Source organism: Zingiber officinale, chromosome 4A (genome assembly GCF_018446385.1).
Source record: "Zingiber officinale cultivar Zhangliang chromosome 4A, Zo_v1.1, whole genome shotgun sequence".
Taxonomy (NCBI): Eukaryota; Viridiplantae; Streptophyta; class Magnoliopsida; order Zingiberales; family Zingiberaceae; genus Zingiber; species Zingiber officinale.
In genome coordinates this window covers 153349024-153364922 of record NC_055992.1, presented here as the reverse complement: position 1 = coordinate 153364922, position 15899 = coordinate 153349024, and the positions used below count along the sequence as shown (strand labels likewise).

The 15899-nt window shown below is 39.3% G+C and overlaps 2 protein-coding genes across 6 annotated transcripts; one reads left to right on the top strand and one right to left on the bottom strand.

The window, feature by feature from the left end:
- Positions 1-234: 234 nt before the first annotated feature.
- LOC121971738 (tRNA-specific 2-thiouridylase MnmA-like) lies at positions 235-6947 on the bottom strand. 3 transcript variants are annotated; one of them, XM_042523150.1, is made up of 11 exons: positions 6486-6947; positions 5843-5917; positions 5449-5502; positions 5144-5222; positions 4928-5049; positions 2294-2377; positions 2050-2133; positions 1776-1927; positions 1445-1595; positions 773-1126; positions 235-697 (listed from the first exon to the last, which is right to left on the bottom strand). In XM_042523150.1, the coding sequence occupies exons 1-10, from the start codon at positions 6870-6872 to the stop codon at positions 815-817; spliced, it is 1500 nt and encodes a 499-aa protein (XP_042379084.1). In that variant the 5' UTR covers positions 6873-6947; the 3' UTR covers positions 235-697; positions 773-814. The 3 variants fall into 3 exon arrangements, with proteins under 3 accessions (XP_042379084.1, XP_042379086.1, XP_042379085.1); XM_042523152.1 differs by having other exon boundaries at positions 235-680; XM_042523151.1 differs by having other exon boundaries at positions 235-668.
- Positions 6948-9790: 2843 nt separating this feature from the next.
- Positions 9791-12870, top strand: LOC121971736 (cytochrome b561 and DOMON domain-containing protein At2g04850-like). Of its 3 annotated transcripts, none has more exons than XM_042523147.1 (4): positions 9791-10089; positions 10485-10568; positions 10655-10737; positions 11110-12870. In XM_042523147.1, exon 4 carries the CDS (start codon positions 11512-11514, stop codon positions 12721-12723), a length of 1212 nt encoding a protein of 403 aa, XP_042379081.1. In that variant the 5' UTR covers positions 9791-10089; positions 10485-10568; positions 10655-10737; positions 11110-11511; the 3' UTR covers positions 12724-12870. The 3 variants fall into 3 exon arrangements, with proteins under 3 accessions (XP_042379081.1, XP_042379080.1, XP_042379082.1); XM_042523146.1 differs by having other exon boundaries at positions 10655-10838; XM_042523148.1 differs by lacking the exons at positions 10485-10568; positions 10655-10737.
- Positions 12871-15899: the final 3029 nt, after the last annotated feature.

Sequence of the window (15899 nt, the reverse complement as noted above, 5' to 3'; positions counted from 1 at the left end):
CTTTCATCCTGCATTCTCATTTGGACTCGTTTTTATGTTTTCATCCTTTTAAACTTAATAAGTTCATTCTATTTTATCCTCCATCGAGTCTTAATTAATTTGATTTATTTAATCCCGGTCTTCCATCATATAACAGAATCTCATCAGCGCCGGGAGCTATAAAGTTAAAACTGTTGTTGATCAGCGCCGGGAGCTATAAAGTTAAAACTGTTGTTGAGAAAAATTCAAACCTGAAACATAGACAGAGAAATTCAACTATGAATTCATAATGTATGCAACTTACAAGCAATTCCTGTTTAAAAGAACTCAAAAGTCATTCTGCTTAAATACCAAGTTTGTCGGCGAAACACAAGTTGCCGATAGCAGTTTCAATTGTTCGTTCTACAAATGATCAGAAATCTACACTTTTGGGGGTGAAGAGATTGCTTGAGACAACTCCAACAGGTGGAAGCCTCCAAAATCAGCTACCTTCATGAATTGATGAAGGGCTCTACCAGTCATTCTAGTATGCAAGGATCCACATTTACTTGGGCATTTAGTGGCAATCCTCAACTAGTGGCATGTCGATGGCAAGTCATTCAAGAAGCTGTGACGACAATTGACACTTTTGGTGATAAATCTGTATCAGGACTTTGACTACAAAAGTCCGAAATGATTGTTCAAGTCACCTGCACCCCATTCTTTCCAAAGGATTCAGCTACCAATAAGTAGGGGAGATAATCAAAGCTAAGGCAATTAACATGCAACGGCATTAGTTTTTAGAAATGTATACCTGAGTTTGGGCTATAAATCTGATATTCTTGCAAATATGTCATCAGCATTCTGATCGACAAATTGTACTTTTACTTGTTTCCAGGTTAATTATTCTAACTGGTTTTCCGAGTTTCGATTTGTCTTCCATCCTTGAAATCTCCAAAGCCTTTGAACAAATGGGGAAGCACTTTTCATCCCAGGAGTCCAAAATAACTCCCGAACCTACACACACTGTGTTACAGTAGAAAGCTGCAAATTGCCCAGCAGCCAAACCCTGATCATCTTCCGATAGATGCACAACCAAACTTTCCTCGTCACTTATCCCTGATCCACTTGTAATGCTGCACTCATAGAAACCAGGACCATGCCGGACCTAATAGTAATTTTTTTTTCAGTATTTTTACACTCGAAAAAAAACTCTTGAAGTATGAACTTTGAACTGAGCATAAATTACTTTGATGGATATTTCATAATAGCAGAATACTGCTGTCTTCATCGCTAAGATTTTCTAATCAAATCATATGAAATTACATGTGGAATACCAACCAATTCGTCAACCTTGATATTTGACATTATAAATTCTAATACAATGTACAAAAATTAAAATAATGTACATATTGTATCTCAGTAAAACAATCAAGCAAGTTTAAAAAGTACATTATACAGTTGAGAAACATGAGTTAGAATTTACCTTGCATTGTAGTTGCTCAACGTTAATAGGAGAGGAACCACTAAACCAATTCAATGATCCAACACGGAATGTCCGTCGCCTTTTATCTAATGAAAAGTAGTTTCTTGATACAAAAAGGACATTGTTCTGCACATCTTTTTCAACAACATACCTACAATGATTGATTCAAGCAATATGAAACTGAGCTAAACGTTAGCCAAAAGTTATAGCCAAATCATGTGATGCAGTGAATATCAGATAATAAAATAGAAGCATTTCTATCACCATTGTAATGCTGAAGCAATGATATGAGGCAACAGAGAAAAGTATGTGCTGAAGCAAAACAGCATACCAGGGTCCTCCAGGAAGCCGCAGGCCTTGCCGTTGACCAATGGTGTAGAACCAAAACCCACGGTGTTTTCCTAGGTAATCTCCGGTTTCAGCTTCAAGCATTATACCTTCCATTTCCCCTATATGCTTTGCAACAAACTCACTGAACTTAACCTACTTGAAATGGTTTAGAAAACATGGATAAGGGCACTTGTCAAAACCTAAGATACATAACATTATTGGGACTCAAGGCAAACTTAATCCTTGTATTTTGTTCATCAGTGTATCTTATTTACCTTTCCAAGAAAGCATATCCCTTGGGAGTCCTTTCTGTCTTTGTTTGGCAGATCCATTAGGGAAGCTATACTACGCACTTCTTCCTATTTAGAACAACCAAATATAATATCAACCAAACACTGGAAAAAGTAAACTTGTTAAGGTAGATGGATCACATATATATTCCCAATGGAGGTAAAACATTAACTTTCAATATCATTATTTAAGATATCAAGTGGTCCTTATCAATTAGAGTCATATTACCTTTGTGATACATCCAAGTGGAAAAAGAAGCTTTTTGAGCTGAGATTGGGATAGATGAGAAAGAAAATAGGTTTGATCCTTGACCTACAAGATTGATTAGCTTTATACATCAGCTTAATAATGTTTGAGGTGAATAAATAAATCTACTTAATCAGCTTAATAATTGTGTCAAACACAATGAAAACATTTCACCATTTAAATCTCCCTTCCATTCCCACAAAGAAAATTAATTGTCAGAAAGATCAGCTAGACAGGCAATATAGTATATAGACAAAGATTATCATATTGATTCTGATAAGAAAAATCAATTATCGGAAATTACTAATGGCCAAAGGCATCACCATTTATCAATATGGTCATAGAACTAGTACTAGTATATCATTTATAGTTTTCTTAATCTTATATTCTTATATGTCCTTAACTCCTTATATTGACTGTGACAAATATGCTATTATTTTGTGTTTTATTGTTGCATGCTTATTTGGCATGAATGCTTAGTTGACATAAGATTATGAAATTTATCATAGAAAATTAATATCTAATTGAGTTATTACAGTGTTTACTTCTGAATTAAGAGAACATAGGGAAATTAAGTAGCATGGTGCTACTATATACTGGGTCTACTACAACAATGTTCTGAGAACAAGGAATTTCAATTTCTTAGGGGGCGTTTGGTTCTTTCCTAGGAATAGGAATCGGAATGAGAATCATTATATTGTGGAATGGGAATGAGTATGAGCATGAATATCACTCTTAAAAGCAATGTTTGGTTAGTTGCATATTTTCTATCGGAATAAATCAAAATTTCCTTTTTTACCCTTAAAAGAAAATAAGAGAAAAAATTAGATGTGAGAGAAAGATGAATGTAAGAGAAAAATATGATGAAAGAGAATGATGAGAGAGAAAGACTCATGAGAGAGAAAGTGTGATGAGAAAGAATGAAGAAAAAGAAAGTGTGATGAGAAAGAATGAAGAGAGAGAAAGTGTGCTGAGAGAAAATGAGAAAAGAGAGTGTGATAAGAGAGAGCATAATGAGAGAAGATGAGAGAGAAAATATGATGTGAGAGAAAGTATGATGGGAGAGGATGAAGAGAGAGAAAATGTAATGAGAAAAATGAGGAGAGAGTATGTGATGAGAGAGATTGAGGAGAGAGAGTATAGTGAGAGAGAAAGTATGATGAGAGAGAAAGTATGATGAGAAAAAAAGAGAACAGTGAGTGTGATGGGAGAGACTGAAGAGAGAGAAAGTATGAAGAGAGAGAAAGTGTGTTGAGGAAAAAAAGGAGGGAGTATGACAAGAGAGATTGAGGAGAGAGAAAGTATGATGAGAGAGAAAGTATGATGAGAGAAAAAGAAGGAAGAGAGTGCGATGGAAGAGATTGAGGAGAGAGAAAGTATAATGAGAGAGAAAGTGTGATAAGAAAAAAAAGAGGAAAGAGAGTGTGATAGGAGAGAGAAAGTGTGTGATAAAATGATGAGAGAGAAAATATGATGAGAGAGAACAAGGAGAGAGAAGTGATATGAAAGAAAAAATAAATAAATATATTTTGATATTTGATATTAAGGGAGAAAATTTTAGTTTTAGGTCAAGGGTATTTTTGGAATAAGGGAATATTTTGATTGATGAAAATAGGGTAATGACTCATTGAATGGGAGGTACATGGGAATGAGTTATTACCCAATTTCAAGGATTCATTCCCTTATTTGCATTCCTATTCCTATAATCCAAACATTAACAATGACAATCAATGATTTCCATTCCCATTCCCCACTTCTATTCCCCTAAACCAAACGCTCCCTTAAATTCTCAATTTAGTAAGAACATTTTAGAAAATCTCTTGAATGATATAAGTCGGTTAGATTTCTCCTACCTACTTTCTTTTCTACACTGCTAACTTCACGCATTTAACTAAGTAATTTTGATGCAAGGATAGAATTATATATAGGTGCTATGTGGTCACCACATTGCATATAACGTATATGTGGGAGAATATACAATCCATATAAAAAATTTGATAAAACATTTATATTGACAACAATGAAGTATAAATGACAGTATATTATCAACTTATCAAATCCATAATTCCAAATAAAAATATATCAACACCATACTGTGCAGAACCCACAATAGATAATCTCTACTATCCAATAAGGTGACCAGATCATATGAGGAACATGCATACAATTAAACACTTGCAAAACTTTTGTTTCACAATCACTAGAACTAATTGTCTGTAGGAGAAAAACTAACGGGGATTGAAATTTTAGGCAATAAATATAAGGATAACAAGCTTGATAAACAAATATGCAACTTGCAAAAAGTATAGCTGTTGAAATTTTAGATTAAACTTCAAGGTGTCTTTTTAACAAATTGCCAACTATGAAACTACAAAAAAGCGTTTGTTGATTGGACTTTCACCTAGGAAACATGATTCATGTTTTTGTATATAATAAAACTTTGTCAATCCTCATTAAGAATACAAAATAAAGATTTCTCAACAATCTAAGGGTAATTGTCGTGTTTATAATGATACAGAGCTTAACTCAACTTGCTGAAAGAACTTAAAACCTAACAACTACATCAATAAGATTAGTGCCTTGTACAAGAACTGAGCAGGAGTTACAAAATGGTACCATGTCTTTTGACAATTTCAGAATGGAAAGACCATCTTTTGAAGAAGAGTGGATAACATGAGCATAGTGTCCTGAAGCAACATAATCAAACCCCCTACTACCAATGGCTTCCAAGAAAGCACCTAGGACAAATAAACTTTGACATTATTCAAACTCTAAAAAATAGCTCATAAAATACTAATAAGGTAATTGACTAAAAAGGTGTTAGTTGTGTACCAAATTTTACCCTTGTATTACAAAGAACATCAGGATTAGGAGTTCGACCACTACGATACTCGTTGATAATGTGAGATACCTAAGACGGTAAGCATTCAACTTCATGAGTACTAGAGGTGAATTTTTGGATATTAGTCAATGTAATCATGTTGTTGGTTCTACAACTATTATAGGAATCACCAAAATTCATGGTCTTTATATCTTAATTATCTTGATTGCTCAAATTCAACATTGTTCTCATTTAAAGTTTCAGCATATACTTTAGAGATTCAGAAACTAGTTACCAGAGAGCAGCGCAGACTTACCACATTCTTCCAATACTCATCTGTTAAATGGACCACCTCAAATTGCACATCAACCTGTATCAATAAAATAGCTCACATGATTGGTGACCTTTTGCAACATCATCAAACTATGTTTTAGTGCACAAAGTTAAGAGGCATTGCACCTTTTCTTTTAAACATAAAATCAAGATGAAGGAAAAACAAACTTTAGTTCATATTTACTTAAAAGATTATTCTGAAAGAGGTGACTAAAAAAAAGTTTGATTACTTCTATTTCATAGATCATAGCAAAACCATTATTCAAATTTCTTAATTGATTGTTAAACAGGAAATTTTCTTTCAATATCGGTGATCCAGATAACTGCTGTAAACTTGACCTTAAACATATGGGGAGAAAAGAAAATAACCAACTCACCTGGTCACAAACGATGGTAGCATATTTTAAATCCTCATCCCACGGGCATTCAGACCAAAAGTTTTCAAAATCTTCCTATAGGAAAACATGTATCAATAAAACTACTGTGTTGTCTGATAGACAAGAATATGTATTTCATGAAAATAGTAACACACATACACATGCACAAAAAAACATTGACACAGAATTTTTGGTCCTGAGGATACAACATCAGCAAGGTGTAATACTCATATAAGGAAATTTCAATCGCCATATGTCAATTATAAATACAAACTAGAATTAAGATCAATGCCTGATTAGAAGAACACTATTATGGGTTTCCGTAGAAAATAACACAAGGAATAGCCTTTCAAGTCCTCCCTCCCCCAATGTGTTTTACAAGAGAACGAAAGGCTATTAGTTTACTTCTCTGAATGATGACCGGCAGTTAAGAACATGCAAATGAAAACCCTTACGTTCTTTAGTTGTCCAAAGTTCTTCAAATTCCCTCCAATTTGCAATTACTAGCGGGTATTGTAAGAAACAACATAAATAGCTAGAAGATGTAAACTTTAATAAATTAAACACAGCCCGGGATGTGAAAGAGCGCGATCCATCAAAATGCAAGGTGAGTAGAGAAGAAATGTTGAAATGGAAAAAGTACCTGAAACCAAATCTTAAGATAGAAAGCAGTAATATCGTGTCCGGCGGCGTGGAGGAGACGTAGGGCGACGCTGCTATCGACGCCTCCGCTGAGGAGGACGGCGACCTTGAGGCGCTTCCCCGGCATCGAGCATCCGAGATAAGGCTCCAGATCAGCGTATGCATGGGATACGCTCGAAGGTCGTGGAGGATCCCAAGAGGTTGGCAACGGGGCAACTGTGGCGACCGGAGGAGGAGGAGGAGGAGAAGAAGAAAGAGACAGCGAGGAACCGAGGCGTAAACATGGGAGGGATCGAGGGCTTAAAGGAGGGAGGGAGGTCAAGCGAGGCCGCGGGAAAACAATAGGTCTGGCGAGCAGCCGAGGGAGGGTCGCCGCCGCTCTGCGCATCGCCGTCGGAACTCCGTTTGGGAGGAGGAGAGCAGGAAGGATCGAGAGAGCGGATCAGTTCGGCCGAAACGATGTCAAGGTAAAATTTTATTGCCACCCTCCGAATTTTCTGAAATTTCCTTATTTTCTAAATGTCCCTAAATTTTAAAGAATACTTTATAGCTCTTCATGTTTTGAAAATACAATATGAGGCCCTATTTCTATTTTAAACTATAATTCGTGTCATCAGGGTTTCCACTTTTGTTCACCTGCGCAAATCCAATAGCCAATGGAACAGATCGATACATCGGCCAGAGCCGTGGTGCCCGCCGCAGCCCTCGCAGCCCTCGCAGCCGTTGAGGAGATTGACCGCGGAGACTCCATATACAGGGTAGCGTCGCTAAGTCAGTTCAGGCAACCGTGCTTAGCACGCAGTGGGGGAGACGAGGGCAAAGGAAACTCGTTGATGTCGTTGCCCGGTGCCAGGTAAAGTTTCTGTCCTATTTTTTTATCAGACAATTGGTGGCTTAGACGGTCTCTTAGACCACCGCATTCAGCATCTGTAACTGGTGCAAAAAGGGGATTATAGAACTGCGAAGTGTAAAGAAGCTAGTACATGGTGATAAAAACTTGGAAGTATAGGAACGCATTCAAGAAAAAAGTTGGAATTCGTAAAGTAATGATCAGTAGGAGAACAAACATAATCAATGAAAAAAAGATGAGAGGAGAGACTAAGAAGTAGATGATAGAAGATCCAAATTTCATATAATGGGAAGTTGTAAAATATAGTAGTTATTCTGGTGGATAAGGACTTTGAGAATAATGTTATAGAAATGGATAATTAGTTGTAAAATGTAGTAGTTATTGTGGTTGATAAGGATTTTAAGGATAATGTTACAAAAAAGAAGAGAATTTTGAGATGCAATTATGCCTTGTAAACTGTAGTTAGGAAGGGAGATATCTGATAATTATAAGTGATTATGTTCTTTATGTCACCCCCCTAGTGACCCGTACCCATAACTTATAATACTTAAATCACACTACATTAGATTCGGTGCAATAGCGACAAGGTTAAATCCCTCCCAATAGTGACACTATACAGATTCAAAATCTTGACCTTTGGTTGAAAATTTTCCTGATATAGCTAGGTTACCATTAGACCAAATTTTAAGTGTAGTGAAGTCGAAGCATATGATAATTTCTATAGCATTTTAAGAATGAAGAATGCTAAGAACTTTAACATAGGATTAGAGTTGAACTTAACCAATGAGTTTTACTCAAATGGCACACATATGCAATTGACTAATCATTTATACATAGACCCTCAATGACCTCAAAACTGAAATGGAAAACTGGCCTGAATAGAAAAGTCAACCTGAAAATCAGAAGTTATATGTACTATACATAAAGTTATATATATTATCATAATATATACTATAATATTATATATAATGTTATATAAAATATTAGATAATATAATGCATCCAATATATGTTGAAAAGTCTAAAATTCAACCAAAATGAAATTATTTTTAAGGATTCAATTTTTTTTCTTCTTATATCCAGGTCTGAGTTTGCTTTCTTCCATACCCATAAGGCCATGAGCAATTCCTCAACAGCAATTGTATAGGAACATTCAGATAAGGTAGACAGAATTTGAATATATTGGAAAATTCCAAAATCGAACCAAACTGAAATGAGTTTTTTTTTGTTTGATTTGCCGCCTTATATTGAGTTTTGAGTTCACGTTTGTTCCATATCCCTAATCCATTCAATCAAGAGGAGTTTTTGAACAAACATTCAGATATGCAAACAAAAGAGTGGACTACTTTTTTACGCTATGTGGCCTGACATATAGCTAAAATATGGGTTTCAGATGTTGTGTAACTTTCTTCTGGTCTTAAACAAGTTTGCTCCTTGATTATCCACACATAAACAATTTTTGTGTGTTAGATGGGTTGGCTCATATATATTTCAATCTTTTAAAACACATAAACAATTTATCTGTTACAACCCTTGCATACTTCTTCCTCTCTTTTCACAGTGCCTCTCATCTCCACCCATATATTTCCCTCCGTTGCAATGGGATATAGTTAATGTTTTAGGTGATAGAACATTGACCAAAATTTTCTCTTTGGATTGCAAATTTAAGCTGGTAGCAGAATGTCAATATTTCTAAAGTTAAATAATTTCTCCCCCTTAGTTACCCCATCTGTTTTGTACGTGTGCTACACACTCCTGAAATGGTTCTCTGCATGTTGTATTGTTCACTACTAAATCCTCCAAGTCCTTGGTCATCACACCAACTTGAAACGGTGCCCAAACTATACAAGTAGACGTTTTTCTTGTTTAACTTGAAATGAATTAATTTTTGAATTATATTTGATTATCAAATAGTCAAACTTAACTGGGAAGGTAGGATGGGCTGTGAATGGTGAAAGTTCACACAAATAATCAAATTGTTCTTCAATGTTATGTAGGTGAAAGCTTACACGACTCAGGTTGGCTCTGGCCCATTTCCAACTGAAGTTTTGGGCAAAGATGGTGACCTTTTTAGGGTTTTTGGGATGGAGGAGTTTGGAACAACTGGTTGTCCTCACTGCTACAGCTGGGTTGATATAGTTGCGTTAGTATTCCTGCCAGATAAATGATTTTTTGTCTCTCAATCTCACCAAGCTTGATGTGCTATCTGAACTTCCAGACATCAAGCTTGGTATTTCCTATCTGCAAATGGATGGTGAAAAACTTAAATCATTCCCTGCTGATTTTCGTCTTCTTGAGCAAGCGCAGGCATGTTTTTTCAGATCATTACAGTCAACTTCTAAGTCATTTGAAATAACTCCCAGTCTTTTTGAAGTGTCTAATTTATGACTGGAAATACAATTATTCTTTCTAGTTCTGACCTTCTCAGTCCTTGATATATTTGCATTAATACAGGTTGATTATGAAGTGCTGCTGCCTGGTTGGAAAAGTGACATTCATCTACCTGAAACTATGAAGACCTTCCCTTAGTTGCTCATAAGTATGTCGAGAGGATAGAAGAGCTTGTTAGCATTCCCATTAATTACGTTGCTGTTGGACCAAGATGCGATGCCATTATTTGCAAATGACTTAGATCTGGCTAACACTTGCATCTTCTGCTCCTAAAGGATATGATAGCATCCTCATCGATGATTTTTTTTTGCGTTATGAGTATGCTGGAGATACTATTTGGATTCTAAATCCAAAAACGACATCAGGTAATGTAATCCATAATTTGCGTGGCCATGTGTTTTTAATTTAAGCTACAGCTATTTGCTTTAATCTGGTGCATGTAGGATGTGCCTATGTAAGGCTCATCTCATAAAAATGGCAGTAGGAACTGGAAAATTCATTATATAGCATGATTGATGAGATCGTAGTAACTCAAAACTTAATTGCCTTACCGTCGGCAATATCCAATCTATCTGGATAGTCTGTTTTTTGTCTTCTCTAGTGTTCTGTTTGTCTCACCCTATGGATTTATACTATCAACCTACATATTTTCTTGCTAATTCATCTCTCGGAACTTGAAATTGGATTCAAAGAAAATGATGGGTTGGCATTTGAGCGAATAATCTAACTTTTGTTGCTCGTATGGATTGAATTTTGGCAGGGTAACACTAACGCTCATCTAGTGATAATGAAATGTTGTTCGAGTAGAGGAGATTTGAATAAGTTCCTCTATTATGATGGTTAGGTAAATTCATACTTCTAACTCCAATCTGAGCCAAACTTGAATTTTTATATTGGTAAACTATGGACTAAGTCTCAGTTTTTTTTTAGCTAACACCAGGTATTCAGTCCTTCGGACCGACTAATCTTGGGGATGAGGCCTGACTCTACAAAAATTTTTCACCGACTATCAGGTCCATACCAACATTCCAAGTTTATCATCCCATCGGAAGAAAATACTCTATAGTGTATCGTAATTTGGAATCGAACCATGGATGCTTGGACTAAGACTCAGGTTGATCATTGAGATATCTAAATTTGTGAATAATTAACAATGTAAACTACATTGCTCGACATTCATTTTTGTTTTTTTATATTTTTCTTCATATTTTAGTCAGTTATAACTTTCTTAATCTCCATGCCTTTGACTATCTTTTTTATACTAGAAGTTCATCATTATGCCCACTTTCAGTATATTAATCTCTTAAAAAAAATTTCTATCGTGAATAATTAAAGGTTTCCACGACTAATTGTCTCCTAACTGTAGAATTTTAAACTCTCTGCAGGTTACTGATTAGGAGAAAGAACATCATGATGTCTTCAAAAACCCTAATTACCTCACATGTACACAACCATTTCAAGGTAAAACTTGACATCCATTTCATTTCTTCAATTTTCTTTTCCTTTATTTTTTTCTTGACATGAACGAGATATCACATTCCTTTGAAGCCAAGGCAATGATAATTTTTGAATTAATCCTGAAATAAATAAATCATTCTTAATTGTTTTACAAGCATTGAACTTCACTCGATTACACCCACCATGATCTCATCTCCCACGTTCAGTTGCCTTCACTTGGAAGCCAAGCCATTGCCAACTCTACTGCATGGCAATGGACAAGCCACTGCACTCTCTTATTCCCTCAGCCTCAACTCACAGTCCTCCCATTCCACTGGGCTCCTTCGACCATGCCGTCGCCCTTCATCTTCCTCCTCCTCGTCCTCCTCCACTCGCCGGCGATCCCCGCGTCCGCCTCCCGCTGCACTGCCACCGTCTTCGGTAGAACCTTCGCCAAGTGCGTTGGTCTGCCCACCCAAGGCGCCACCTTGGCCTGGACCTACCACGCCCGCAATGCCACCCTCGACCTCGCCTTTTCTGGCTCCTTCATCTCCCCCTCCGGCTGGGTTGCCTGGGGGCTCAACCCGGACTCCCCTTCCATGACCGGGGCTCGCGTCGTCGCTGCCTTCTCCGACCCTTCCTCTGGTGGACTCATTCTCCTCCCTTTCTTCCTCGACCCCTCCGTGAAGCTCCAGCAGTCCCCCTTGCTCTCCCGTCCCTTCGGCCCTCACCTCCTCTCCTCCTCCGCCGCCCTTCGGCACGCAGCCGCCGTCAGTGCCGGCGCCGGTGTACATATCTTCGCCACTCTCAAACTGTCCCCCAACCACACCCGCCTCCACCACGTCTGGAACAGGGGACTCTACGTGCAAGGCTACTCCCCTACTATACACCCCACATCCCCAGCCGACCTCGCCTCCCGCGCCACCATCGACATCGTCTCCACTGCCACTGAGGCCGCGGGGCCCTCGCCTTCGTCGGAGGTGGTGCTCCGCTGCACCCACGCCGCCCTCAACGCCGCCTCGTGGGGGATCCTCCTCCCGGCAGGGGTCGCGGTGGCGCGGTACCTCCGGCGGCCGCTGGGGCCGTCGTGGTTCTACCTGCACGCAGCGGTGCAAATTGCTGGGTACCTGATGGGGGCGGCGGGGTTCGCGATAGGCATCGTGATGGGGGCGCGGTCGGAGGGGGTGGAGTACGGGCTGCACCGGGGACTGGGGGTGGCTGCGGTGGTCGGCGGGGGGCTGCAGTCGGCCGCGCTGCTGCTCCGGCCGAAGACCACCAACAAGTACCGCAAGTACTGGAAGTCGTACCACCACCTGGTGGGGTACGGGAGCATGGTGGTGGGGGTGGTCAACGTCTTCCAGGGGTTCGACGTCATGGGGCTGGGGAGGTCGTACTGGAAGCTGGCCTACTGCTTGGGGCTGTCCACGGTGGTGGGCGTCTGCGTCGCGTTGGAGGTGAACTCGTGGGTGGTCTTCTGCCGGAGGGCGGCGTCTGAGGACGACGACGACGACGAGGGGCGACGCAGGCTGGAGACCAAGCGGGCAGGCAAAGAAAACACCTGAGGCATAATTAAATAAATGGAATTTGATTACGACTTCTAATATATTTGATCTTTTAATTTGTTAATGCCATGTTTCGAGATCTTTGTAGCCGTGAAGGAGAATGTGAGCTCTTGATAGTGTTCTAAATTATTTACATTTTGATCGCAATTTGCTATTATATAGATATAGGCATTAGTATGCAAAACATTGATCGATCTAGTAAAGCTTGGTCGATGTTACTTGGTTGGTTTATAAATTACTAAGGTGATGCTTTTAAGTTGTCGACACTCCGCCTAAGTTGGCCTTGTGTGTAGCAAATTTAGTAAATTGTGTTGCTTTCTATGTTCTTTTACAAGTAAACAATCTTACTACATTTTAACCCTTCAATCGCTAATTTCAACTCATCTGCCAACCTTGAAAATTCAAATATGATAAACAAATCTTTTCTAGTATATGCATATATTACACAAGTTCAATCAAATGTTGAAGCTTTAAAAGATTTTTTTTTCCTTGAGATGATAAAAATAATAAAATTCTTACAAAGTCTTTACATTCTTCTCTTGACCATAGGGTTGTAAACGAGTCGAGTTTTGGGATGTTCAAACTTATTTAATAAGGTAATTGAGTTGAGCTTAAAATGAACTAAACTTTTAAAATGATTGTTCAAGTTTGGATTGGTTTATTTTATATGAGCTTAAATTTGTTTGAAGCTTGACTTGAGCTCGCTCATTTAGTTGTTATCAAGTTCTCAATTCAAACTTGGTTTGAGCTTAGTTTAAGCTTGACTTGAGTTTGATTTGTTTAGATGTTATCGAGCTCTCAATTTTTAATTATTGAATTTGAAAATTTAAATTTATTTATTTTATTTTATTATTTATTTAGTGATGTGACGATAAAGGGGGCCCACCAAGCGCGGGTCAAATGTAGACAACAGTCGATGTGGAAGTTAAAGTCCAAGCGGTCAACGTAGTCAATGGTGGTCAACGGTCCCACCCAAGTTGGTCGAGCAAAATTCGACTCTAGCTGTCGATCGAGCCTAAAGTGTTCGATCTGTGAAACAACTTGTTTGATCAGATCGTCCGTCTGGCCAAGAGTACTACGGCAAGAACATCAGATACTCATTATAGAGCGGAGGAATGCTAAGGCACTGGAGCGTTGGTTCGGTCGAGCGAAAACAATCAATTGAGTTGAGGGATTACGGAGAAGAACGACTGAGGTCGACTGGGCGGGGATCCCTGGCCGAGCGGCTCCCCCGCTCGGCTAAACAGTGGGACTCCTCTCATATCTCTTAATATCCGTTTAGGAGATAATGCCGCTGATAACAGGGCATGGTCAGCAGGTGGATCGTATGACGGAAGTTTCTACTGTCTTGTCAGGAATTTGCATGCCCTGTTAAGGTATGGTGTCAGAGATACTTTTTTGATATGTCCTTTCATAGGACAGTTTGGAGAACGTGCCACGCTTGAGGAGGGTGCACATCGTCCACTGTAGCACTATATAAGAGAGGGGTTCATGCATCGACTGATGTACGCGTTATTTATTATTCACGCTTGTGCTTACTATTGTTCCATTTTTTCTATTGTTTCGGTAATCAACCACCAAAGGGTCCCCGATCGGGAGTAGCATAGTCGCACCAGGAGCCAAGAATACATGTCGTGCAGCACGTAGCAACAGGTCGACCTAAAGATGCAAAAGGCAAGACCTGGACACCTTTGTTTTGCTTGTTCCATCAATCGGTGAAGTATAATACTCTGAGACTGCTATGACTTGAGGCCGATTTCTAGCCGACCAGCTTCTCCAAGATATCGTCGTCGCTCACCAACTCTCAATCGACGACATCGATGTCGGTCAGATAGGCAAAGAGAAGAAGCGAGACCAGCGGGCCAGCAGCGCTATCGCCAGCCTCAACAGAGAAATAACACGTCCCGCCTGAGCTTCTGCTGAGCGAACTAAACCCTTGGCTCGGGAGGAGGAAAATCGAAGTAACACCGCTTGGGGCGAAATCAGAATGATCGCTAATGGGCCAACCGACAGTGATTCCAACCGAGCAAGGAAGTCACATACCCAACGACTAGAGATACATGCTGTAGGATGCAGCAAAAAGAAGGTCGAGGAACCATAGATTAGTTTCGGCCCTCGAGACCTAGAGGGAATGGAGATCTCTCACGACGGCGCTTTGATCATCCGGGTGGTAATAGCTAACTATACTATTCATCAAACTTTTATTGATACAGTAGCTCCGTGAATATAATCTTTAAGAAGGCGTTCGACCAGGTACAAATCAACTGGAGCTAGTTGCAGCCCATGACAACCCCGCTGTATGGGTTCACAGGTAATGAAGTATTACAGATTGGCCAAGGAGAGGAGTCTCTCAAAAGGACCAGGACCATAAATTTTATTGTGGTGGATGCGCCATCTTCCTACAATATCATATTGGGCCGATCGACCCTAAATGAGTTTCGAGCTGTGGTTTCTACTTTCTGTCAAAAAATAAAGGTCCCGATAGACAATGAGGTGGGTGAAGTCAAAGGCGACCAGTTGGCCGCTTGGCAGTGCTATGTCAAGATGGTTAAATTAGAGGCGAGGGGCACGCGGAAGTTCAACTTTTGGAGGTGAACACTATCATGGAAGAATCTCCCGCGCTAGCCTATGAGGAAAAGGAGAAGGTTCAAAAATGGAGCGAATTCGACAAGAGGGGGATGAATTTCCTGTAAATTCAAAAATAGATCTTTCTCTATCTTGTCAAACAAGATTAGTAGCACAATTAACTCAAAGCAATTTAACAACTAATAAAATAAAGAGGCTAAGAAAGTTAATTGGTTACAACCTAGGTAGTTGTTAATCTAAGGCAAAAGAAAGCACTAAAGATCTCCTTCGGTGAAGGCGGAGAAGCCTCTTACACTCGTTGAATGCTTAGAAAATTTCTAGGAAATGAATACTTGAGTTGTTAAATATTTCCTAAGTCTTGGGGTCTTTTTATAACCCTTGAAAAATCTTATCCGAGGCTGGAAGGTGCCTCCAATAAGGTGGAAGGCGCCTCCAGCAAGACAAGTGAAGATAAGGTTTTATCTTCGCTAACGGTTATATTTTGCCCAGTCTAAGGTGCCTTCGAAGGGTTGAAGGCGCCTTCCATGGGTGGTCGAAGGCGCTTTCAACCTGTTGAAGGGGCCTTCCCACAGAAAAACATGGAGGCGCCT

What these genes read in the sequence shown, in the direction of transcription:
- LOC121971738 (XM_042523150.1), bottom strand. Translation starts at nt 6,872, where the DNA reads ATGCGCAGAGCGGCGGCGACCCTCCCTCGGCTGCTCGCCAGACCTATT. An exon ending in TGAAATTGTCAAAAGACATG is followed by an intron (nt 2,378 to 4,927) that starts GTACCATTTTGT and finishes TCAATCTTGTAG; the next exon opens with GTCAAGGATCAAACCTATTT. An exon ending in TTGAGCAACTACAATGCAAG is followed by an intron (nt 1,127 to 1,444) that starts GTAAATTCTAAC and finishes AATTACTATTAG; the next exon opens with GTCCGGCATGGTCCTGGTTT.
- LOC121971736 (XM_042523148.1), top strand. Translation starts at nt 11,512, where the DNA reads ATGCCGTCGCCCTTCATCTTCCTCCTCCTCGTCCTCCTCCACTCGCCG.